The 10,768-nt window shown below is 41.9% G+C and overlaps 1 protein-coding gene across 1 annotated transcript in view; it reads left to right on the top strand.

Moving 5' to 3' along the window:
* Nucleotides 1–4,746: 4,746 nt before the first annotated feature.
* Nucleotides 4,747–10,768, top strand: part of AHRR (aryl-hydrocarbon receptor repressor) — a 120,931-nt gene continuing 114,909 nt past the window's right edge. Inside the window, exon 1 of the mRNA XM_006900174.1 lies at nt 4,747–4,808. Within this exon, the coding sequence (XP_006900236.1) occupies nt 4,747–4,808 (62 nt within the window). The remainder of the gene's footprint in view (nt 4,809–10,768) is intronic.

The following is a 10,768-nucleotide window of genomic DNA, read 5'->3' as shown; positions in this document are numbered from 1 at the left end:
ACCAGTCCTTGGGAAGGGACGTGATGCTTGGGTGGGTGGAGGGGCAGCTCAGGAAAGGAAGACCCTCGATGAGATGAATTGATTCAGTGACTGGGGTAGTGGGGGTAGGCGTGTCAGAGACAGTGAGATTGGCACAGGATAGGGCAGCATTTAGGGCTACTGTACAGAGGGTCGCTATGAGTCGCAGGCGACTCGACTGCACATAACAACAGCAACAACAGGCTGAATTTAGTTTCATTTGCTTGGCTCCACAATCAATACTCTTGCTACTAGCAGCCAGGAAATGAAAAGACAAATTGTATTGGTCCATTCTAGTAAGTTTCTCTTCTTAAATGCACAAATTTTTTCTTTTTGGTGAAATGTGAAGGGAAAACATGCCAAAGTGAGATAACGGAACATAAGATTTCAACGGGCAGCTCAAGAAAACAAAGTCTTATAATGGAATGTGCAGAGAGCTGGACCTGGAGAATTTAAGGGAAGAACTCTCTTTACATTTCTTTTTCTTTTTTTTTAAATTGCAAACATCTTTTTTCTTTTTTTAATTGAGATTTTAATGACAGTTTATTGAGAACTTGGATTTCCATTCATTCATTACTGCACTTTTTCCTCCTTGCATCCCCCCAGTTTGCTTTTCTTTTTGGGAAAAAATTTTTTTCATTGTTGTACAATTCCATACCCTCGCCCCAGTCCAGTTTACTCTGCAGCTCTTATTCTGGACTGTTGTCCTACACATAATACCTATTCATATATTCCTTTTAAGCAGTTCTTTGCCTCATCTGCTTCCCTGCAGTGTACATTATTTATCCCATCTTTTCTCAGTTTCCCCCAACTCCTATGTCAGTCCTGTTTTAAAACAGTTGATTTATGCAGGATTTGTTTTTTTGTGACTGAGCTATTTCACTCAGCATAATGTCCTCCTCCAGGGTCACCCATTTTGCATAATATTTTGAGTTCCTTGTTATTCAGTGCTGCATACTATTCCATTGTGTGAATATACCACAGCTTCTCTAGCCATTTGTTTGTTGACGAGCACTTGGATTGTTTCCATCCCTTTACAATTGTGAACAACACAGCAATAAACATGAGTGTGTATATATCTTCTTGCATGGCAGTTCTGATTTCTTTAGGATATATTTCCAGTAGTGGAATTACTGGGTCAAATGATATTTCTATTTCCAACTTTTTGAGAAAGCACCATACTGCCTTCCATAGTGGTTGCATCATTTTATACTCCCACCAACAGTGAATAAGGGTTGAAGTTTCTCCACAACCTCGCCAGCATTTGTTGTTTGTGGCTCTGTTGAATTTTGCTATTGTTACTGAGGTTATATCTCATAGTTGTTTTGATTTGCATCTCTATTAGAGCTAGAGATTTTGGACTTTTCTTCATGTGTTTGTTTGCCATATGAATGTCTTCTTTGTTGAAGTGTCTGTTCATAGCCTATTCCCATTTTGTGATGGGGTTGTTTACCTTTATCTTGTTGTGGTGCTTGAGTATTTTATAAATTCTAGATATAAGTCTCTTATCAGACATGTCATTACCAAATATTTTTTCAGAGTCTGTGGCTTACCTTTTTACCCTATTGAAGAAGTTGTTTTGATGTGCTTAGGAATTTGATTCTTAGAAGGTCCCATTCTCTATTTTATTCTCTCCTGGTTGTAGGATTTTCAGGATGCTTGGAAGACTGTTCATGTTGTGGATTGGGGCTTCTAAAGTTCTTCCTAATTTTTCTCTAATGAAGTTTATAGTCCTTGGTTTTAGTCCTAGGTCCTTGATCCACTTTGAGATGTTTTAGGGGTATGGTGTAAAGTGCGGGTCTTGCTTAAGTTTTCTGCAGATAGTTTTCTAATTTTGCCAAACACGATTTGTTTAAAAAGCTGCCATTTCCCCACTTAACTAATTTCATTTCCTTGTCAAAAATCAGTTGACCATAGGTAGATGGGCTGATTTCTGGGTTCTCAATTCTATTCCATTGATCTATGTGTCTGTCATTGTACCAGTACCACACTGTCTTGACTACCATGGCAGTGTAATATGATTTGAAATCAGGGAGTGAGATGCCTTCTACCTTGTTTATCTTTTTAAGGAGTGCTTTGCTTATTTGATATATCTTTCCATTCCAAATGAAATTGGAGAATGCCTTTTCCATCTCATTGAAGAATAAAATTGGTATTTGTATTGGGATTGCATTGAACGTATAAATTGCCTTTGGTAGTATTGTCATTTTCATAGAACTGAGTCTTTCTATCCAAGAGCAAGGTATATTCTTCCATTTCTCCAGGTCTCTTTTTTTTTCTGGAAGTAATGTTTTGTAATTTTTTTAATAGATCCTTTGTGTTTCTAGTTAGATTTATTCCCAAGTGTTTAACCTTGTGATTAGCTATTGAGATGGGTATTTTTTTCTTAGCTCCAGCTCTGTATTCTCTCTGTCACTGTAGAGAAATCCAACTGATTTTTGTATGTTGATCTTGTATCCTGCCACTTTGCTGAATTGGTCAACTATGTCCAGTAGTTTTCTTGCCGAGTCTTTAGGGTTTTCTAAGTATATTATCATATCATCTGCATAGAGAGATAATTTTACCTCCTCTTTGCCAATTTAGATACCTTTTATTTCCTTCTCTTGTCTTATTGCTATCACAAAGACTTCCAATACATTATTGAATAGGAGAGGTGATAGTGGGCATCCTTGCCTAGTTCCTGTTCTCAGAGAGAATGCTTTTAATCTCTCTCCATTGAGAACATGTTGGCTCTTGGTTTTGCATATATACTTTTTACTATGTTGAGGAAATTCCCCTCTATTACCATTTTGTTGAATTTTTTAGTCAGGAAAGTGTGTTGGATTTTGTCAAAGGCCTTTTCTGCATCAATTGATAGGATCATGTAGTTCTTGTTCTCTGCTTTGTTATTGTGATGAATCACACTGATTATTTTTCTTATGATGAACCATCCTTGCATACCTGTTATGAATCCCACTTGGTTATGGTGAATTGTTTTTATTTTTGGATTCTATTGGCCAGGATTTTATTCAGTATTTTTGCATCTATGTTCATGAAAAATATTGGCCTATAGTGTTCTGTTTTGGTGGTGTCTTTACTTGGTTTTGATGTAAAAGATATGTTTGCTTCATAGAATGCATCTGGGAGAATTCCATCTTTTTCTATTTTCTGAAATAGTTTATTTAGAATTGGTGACAATATTTTTCTGAATGTTTGATAAAATTCACTTGTAAAACCATCTGGTCTAGGGCTTTTTTTTTGGGCTGGAAGTTGTTTTCTTACCTGTTCAATTTCTTCTTTTGTAATGGGTCTGTTCAGGTGTTCAATTTCGGTTTGTGTCAGTTTAGGTATGTTGTGAATTTCTAAGTATTTGTCCATTTCCTCTAGGTTTCTATATTTGTTTGAGTATAGTTTTTCATAAATATGCCAATCCCCAGAGAAGGACATGATAGAGGGTCAGTACACACAAAAAAATGGAGGGTCAGCATAAAAGCGGAAAACCGTCAATGAGGTGGACTGACACGGAGCTGCAGCAATGGGCTCAAACACCACAGTGGCTGTGAGGACGGGGCAGGGCCATGCAGGGATCACTGCGAGTTGAAACCTGCCTGGTGGCACCTGACATGTCCCTCTCTGACCAGCTGATGGTGGTTAGCCCAGCTTTTTCCCTTTTCTTCAGTTTTTATTGTGATTTGGGTCAAAGTTCATAGAGCAGATTGGTTTTTAAATTCAACACTTCATACACACTTGGTTTGGTGACACACTCCAGCTTTGTCCTGATGCCTGCTTGCTGAATCATTTTCTGTCCGTTTGCTCTTCACTCATGTCTTTGTGTGTGAAGTGGGTTTCTCGTGTTTGGAGTGTGTCTGTGACACTGTTCTGACATCTCAAGCACTTTCTACAAAGTGTAAGGACCACATCTGGGCCTGCTCCCTCTCAGACTAGAGCCCGTGCTCTACATAATCTCTTCAACTCCTACTGACCAGAGCTGACATGGTCCTTCCTTGAGAGTCAACAAGATGTCATTACAGGGAAGTGAGAAGGAGGCACCATGGCAGGTTGATGTGCTGCCAAGGCAATGCCCTCCTCGGTGAGGGTGTCAGCAAGGTGGGGTCAGTGGCCTCCCTTGGATGCATGTGCTGGTGCCGGCCCCATTGTTTGATAAGTGCCAGCAACCAGCCAGGCTTAGAGCAGGCATGGGTTTGAGATGGAGCCTGTAGCAGCGTGGTGAGAGGCCTTATAGGGAAGAGGCAGCAGCTAGCCCAGAAGAACAAGACCACAGACGGGAAGACGTCCTGCCACAGAGACCACAGGGTGAGACAGCTTGAATGCTTCCTTGCAACTGACTCAGCACTTTTGGGGTGCACTCTACCCCCAACCTGAGCCCTGCATGCCATCGCCCTGCACTCACTGTGCCAAAAAGACTGTCCAAGTGTGAGTGTGGTGACCAGCGCAGGGCCATGATGGCTCTTGGGTGGATGCTTGAACCTGTGAGGGGCCCAGTGAGGTTGAATGTGATGTCACAGTTGGGGAGAGATGCCCGTGGCTCTCTGACCACAACCAAAGGTGTGCACCACATCATCAGAAGGGGTTGCTGTGATGTTCTGCGAACTACCGCAGTGGGGTCCCAGGAGGGTGGGAGCAGGCACCAGGTGCTCCTGAGAGGCCAAGCACCAAGTGGCTCCTGCGTTGCAACCTGAGGTGTGTGCTCTACGTGCCAACGCAGCTCCTTTCTCTCGTAGGCCCAGGATGATCCCGCCGGGGGAGTGCCTGTATGCAGGCAGGAAGAGGAGAAAGCCAGTGCAGAAACAGTGAGGCACACCTTCTGTCTGTCCATGTGGGGGCTGCCATTTGGGTTTTCTGTGGAAATGTGGATTTCAGGGATAATGAGTGGAGGTCTGAACCTTCCTGGTGGCTGTACTGACAACAGAGCTATTTTAATCCAGTAGTCAGATATTGAAAGGGTTTAGATGATGGAGGTATCAGATGTTGGTGGGAGTGAGATTTTGCGGGTCAGATGTTGAAATGGGTCATAAGTGTGAGGTGATCAGATATTGGAGGGAGACAGATTTGGAAAGGATCAGATATTGGAGGGCATAGTATGTTGGAGAGGATCAGAGATTGGAAGTGGAGGATTTACAGGATCAGATTTTGGAGGGGAACATATATGTTGGACATGGCTAGATGTTGGAGTGGGTCAGATATTAGAGGGGATGCTAGTTCTAGAAGATGAGATTTTAGAAAGGGATCACATATTGGGCATGGGGATCAGATATTTGATGATACCATATTTTAGAAGGCATCAGATGTTGGTAGGAGTCAGATTTTGGGTAGGTTCAGAAGTTAGATCCGATTTTGGAGGGGATCAGATATTGGAGGGGACCATATGCTGGAAGGGATCAGATTTCAGACATGGTCAGATGTTCCAGGGGCATGTTGGAGATCAGATGTTGGAGGGGTTCAGATTTTGGAAAGGGCCAGATTTTGGATGGTGTCAGATGTTGGAAAGAAAGAGTCAGATATTGGGCATGGTCCTATGTTGAGGGAATCATAAATGGGAGTGGCTCAGATGTAGAATGGGGTCAGATGTTGGAGGAGGACAGCAATTGGACATGATCAGACACCAGAGGAAATTAGAAATTGGAAGGATCACATGTTGGAGGGGGTCAATGCTGGAGGGATTAGATGTTGAAGAGTGTCAAGTGTTGGAGGAAATCAGATGTTACACATGGTCAGTGGGTGGAGTCAGATTCTTATTGGGTCAGAAGTTGGAAGGGACCAGATTTTTGAGGTGATCAGATGTTGGAGGTAAGGAAATGGAGGAAGGATATAATAGAAGGAGTTAGACAATGCATGGGGTCAGATGTTTGAGAAGGGTCAGATGTTGAAGGGAGTCAGACATTGGAGTAGATCAGAAGTTAGAATTAGATGTTGGAGGGAATCAGACGCTGGTGGAGATCAGATATATAGATGGTAATATATTGGTGGGAATTCAGATATTAGAGAGAATAATGTTAGTTGGACATGTCAGATATTGGAGAGGGCCATATTTGAGACATGTTGAGATGATGAATGGAGTCAGATGAGGAATATGGTCAATTGTTGGAGGGCATCAGATAGATGTTGGATGGATCAGAAGTTAGGATATGGTCAGATGTTGGAATGAATGAAATGTTATATATGGTCAGATGTTGGAAGGATTAAAAGTTGAAGGGGACCAGATGTTGAGTGATGTCAGATGGTGGGTATAGTCAGATGTTGGAGGGGATGAGATGTTGGACATGACAGAAGTTGAAGGGTATTAGATATTGGACATTTCAGATGTTGGAGAAGATCAGATATTGCAAGGGATCATATTTTGGAGGTGATCTATGTTGGAGGTGAAGAGATATTCTCCAAGCTCAAATGGTGGAGGGAGTAAGATTGGGGTAGGTTAGATGTTAGAATCAGATATTTGAAAGGATCAGACATTGGTAGGAACTAGATGTGATAGAGCACCAGATATTGGATACTGTCAGATGTTGGCATGGGTTAGATGTTGAAGAGGATCAGATATTTTATGGAGTCAGATGTTGGAGAAGGTTAGGTGTTAGTGGAGATCAGATATTAGAAGGGATCAGATGTTAGAGGAGATCAGTTATTTTATATGTTAGATTTGGGAAGGGATCAGATGTTGAAAGGGGTCAGATTCTAGATTTGGTGAGATGTTGGATGGAATAAAATGTTGAATGTGGTCGGACGTTGGACATGGTCAAATAGATGGAAAATCAGAAGTTGGAGTGGGTCAATGGTTGGACAGGGTCAAATATTAGCTGTTGGGCGTGATCCGATATTGAAGAGAATCAGATTTAAATGAATCAGAATAAAATGTTGAATGTGATCAGATGTTGGACATGATCAGATGGATAGAAGATCAGAAGTTGGAGGGGATCAATTGTTGGACATGGTCAAATTTTAGCTGTTAGGCATGATCAGAAATTGGAGAGAATCAGATTTTGGAGGGATTCAATGTTGGAAGGTGTCAGATGTTAGAGGAGGTCAGCTGTTGGAAGGGATCAGATATTGTAAGGGGTTAGAGGTTGGAGGGACTCAGATTTAGTGGGAATCAAATGTTGAACATGTCAGATGCTGGAGTGAATCAAAGATGGAAGGGACGAGGTGTAGGAGGCGGTCAGATTTTGGACAGGGTTAGGTGTTGGGTGAAAACAGATATTGGATATGGTCAGATGTCAGACATGGTCAGATATTGGAGGGTGTCAGATTTTTTACATGATTAGATGTTTGAAGTTAAAGTTTTAGAGTATCAGATGTTGGGGTGAATCAGGAGTTGGAAGGCATCAGATGTTGGAGAGAGTGAGATGTTGGAGGAGATTACATGTTGGGCATTGAGATCAGGTGTTGAGAGGATCAGATGTTGGAGGGGCACAAAGATAGAGAGATCAGATTTTTAAGTAAGTCATATGTTTGGAAGGGGATCAGAATTTTGTGGGAGTCAGATGTTCCAATGTTGTAGAAGATGAGGCGTTGAATAAGGCCACTATTTGGACATTGTCAGATGTTGGAGGAGATCAGATGTTGGAGGAAGTTGCGTATAGGAGAGGTTCATATGTTGGAAGGGATAAGATGATGAGGTCATCAGATGTTGGAGGGTGTCAGATGTTGGAGGGCGTCAGATGTTGGAGGGGGTCAGAAGTTGGAAGAGATCAAATGTTGGAGAGGATAAGATGTTGGTGGGTGTGGGATGTAGGAAGGTATCAGATGTTGAAGGGGATCAGATGTAGCAGGGCGTCAGATGTTGGGGGGTGTCAGATGTTAAATGGTGTCATGTTGGAAGAAGAGGTCAGATGGTGGAGGGCATCATTTGTTGGAGAGGGTCAGACATTGGAGGGAGTCAGATGTTGGTGATGTCAGATGTTGGAAGGTATCAACTGTTGGTAGGCATCAGATGTTGGAGTTCAGAAGTTGGAAGGGGTCAAACGTTAGTGGGTATAAGTTGTTGGTGGGAATCAGATGTAGGATTGCATCAGACGTTGGAGGAGATCAGATGTTGGAGGGGGTCAGATGTTGGAAGGAATCAGATGTTGATGGTGTCAGATATTGGAGGGGGTCAGATGTTGGAGGGCATCAGATGCTAGAGGAGGTAAGATGTTGGTGGGTGCCAGATGTTGGAGGGGGTCAAATGTTGAAGGGGATAAGATGTATGAGGGCATCAGATGTTGGAGGAGGTCAGATGTTGGTGGGCATCATATATTGATGGAGGGCATGAGATATTGAAGGGCATCAGATGGCAGAGGGGTCAGAAGTTGGAGGGGGCCAAATGTTGTAGGAGATAAGATGTTGGCAGGCATCAGATGTTGGAAGGGTTTAGATACTGGAGGGCATCAGGTGTTGGAGGAATTCAAATGCTGGTGGGTGTCAAATATTGGAGGGAGTCAAATCAGACATTAGAGGGGGTCAGATGGAGGGCATCAGAGGTGGGCACTGGATGTTGGTTGTTATTGTTTTGTACCATTAGTCAGAACTGACCCATTGCTGACACTCCAGAGGGTTCTCAGAGACAGTTAATCCTACAAGAGAGTGTCCATTTTTCTCCCACAGAGTAGCTGGTGGATTTGAACTACATGCCTTTTGGGATTTCAGTGCAGCTTCTTGCCACTAGGCCACCAGAGCTCCCCTGGAGCTAGAGGGGATCAGATTTTTGTAGGAGCCAGATATTGGAGGTGTTCAAAGGTAGAGGGATCAAATTGTGGAAGGGGTTATATATTGTTGTTATGTGCTGTTGAGTCATCTCAGACTCATAGAGACCCTAAAAGCCTGTCCTGTCCTGGCCAGTCTCACTGATTCCAACACACCTACCTCCATTACTTCAGTTACTGTATCAATCCATCTCATCCGGGATCTTCCTCTCCTGCACTCTCCGTCCACCCTTCCAAGCATGATGTCCTTCTCCAAGGACCAGTCTCTCCATGTGCCCAAAGTATGTGAGACGGAGCTTCAAAATCCCAGCCTCCAAGGAGAAACTTGGTTTCACCCTCTGCAAGACAGACCTATTTGTTTTCTTGGCAGTCCACAATATGTTCAAGACTCTTCTCCAGAAAAAGAACTCAAAGATATACAATTCTTCTTCTGTCATCCTTAGTCATTGTCCAGCTTTCTGATATATAGCAAGCAATTGCAAAGACCATGGTCTGGGTCAGGCACACCTTAGTCTCTGGACTGACATAGTTTCTTCTTAGCACTCTGGAGAACTCCAGGAGAGCAGATTTTCCCAGTGTAATTCATCTTTTGATTTTCTGACTGCTGATGTTAATTAAGAGTGTTGATTGCAGAGCCGAGCACGCTGTAATTGTTAACAACCTCAATCACTTCTCTGTCTGTCATGGTGTTGCAAATTGGCCCAGTGGTGAGAATCTTTGTTTTCTTGATGTTGAGCTTCAATCCATATTAAAGACTACAGTCCTTTATCTTCTGCAGCAAGCTCTTCAGGTACTCCTCAATTTAAACAAGCAAGGTTGTGCCATCTGAATAACATAGGTTGCAAGGTTGTGCCATCTGAATAACATAGGTTGTTGAGTCTTCTTCCAATCCTGATGCCACATTCCTCCTCATGCAGACCCCTGAATGATCTGCTCTGCATGCAGATTGAAAAGGTATGGAGATCAAACATATCTCTGATGCACTCCTTTCCTGATTTTGAACCATGAATGCATGTTTCCTTGCTCTGTTCTGATGACTGTTTCCTGTTCCCTGTATAAGTTTCACATGAGCACAATCAAGTGTTCCAGGATTCTCTTTCTTCTCTAGGTTAGCCACAATTTGTTGTGATCCACACAGTTAAATACCTTTGCATAATCAATGAAACACAGACAAACCTCTGGTACTCTTTGCTTTCTGCCAAGATCCATCTGACATTGGTGATAATGTCTCTAGTGCCACAACCTCTTCCAAACCCAGCTAGTATTTCTGGTAGTTCTCTGTTGATATTCTCTGTTCTTCTAGTAGGTCTAGTTGTTTTTGCTTTGTTTTGTTTTTTTTTTACTTTATATACTGATGTTGTCAAATGTGATAATGGTTACCCGTGGTGGACAGTGTTTGGTGGAGCTCCCCGATTAAAACAAGCTTGGAAGCAGGAGTGGCATCCACTTCTCAAATAGCTTGCCTCCGGAAATTCTATGAACTTGGAGAAACAATGAAAGTTATACAAGTGTTCGGGTCTTCCATTCATAAGGTCACTATACGTCATCTACGACTTGACGGCACTTATCAACAAATACAACATACTATATTTATTTATCTATTGTTGAACATTTTTATTTCTATATATTGCTGCTGTTGTTTTATGTATCAGTATCTTTTTTGTTTTCTTTTGTGTTTTTAAAATTTTTATCAGTATCTTTTTTGTTTTCTTTTGTGTTTTTAAAATTTTCTACTAGTTTATTCCCCATAGGCTCTTGCTCATATGTTGTTTCATTAAATTCTTCTGTGTCTGCCAATTCCTTTAGACTCCGTATATTCTTTTCATCTTCTTTTAATACTTCCTGGATCATTTAATATTCTGCCTAAAGTATCCTTAATTATAGCAACTCGAGGTTTGAATTTGTCCCTTGAGCTTTGGAAATGCTGAGCGAGTTTGGCCTTTTTTATTTTCTGACTCCAACTCCTTGCACATTTCATTGTAATATTTTACTTTGTCATCCCACGCTGCCTTTTGAAATCTTCTGTTCAGCTCTTTAGTATCTTGAATTCTTCTTCTTTGGCTTTTCTGTGCTTC

The sequence above is a fragment of the Elephantulus edwardii genome, unplaced genomic scaffold (assembly GCF_000299155.1).
Source record: "Elephantulus edwardii isolate Elephantulus edwardi_28Jun2011 unplaced genomic scaffold, EleEdw1.0 scaffold00274, whole genome shotgun sequence".
NCBI classification, from domain to species: domain Eukaryota; kingdom Metazoa; phylum Chordata; class Mammalia; order Macroscelidea; family Macroscelididae; genus Elephantulus; species Elephantulus edwardii.
This window is presented reverse-complemented; position numbering and strand designations above follow the sequence as displayed.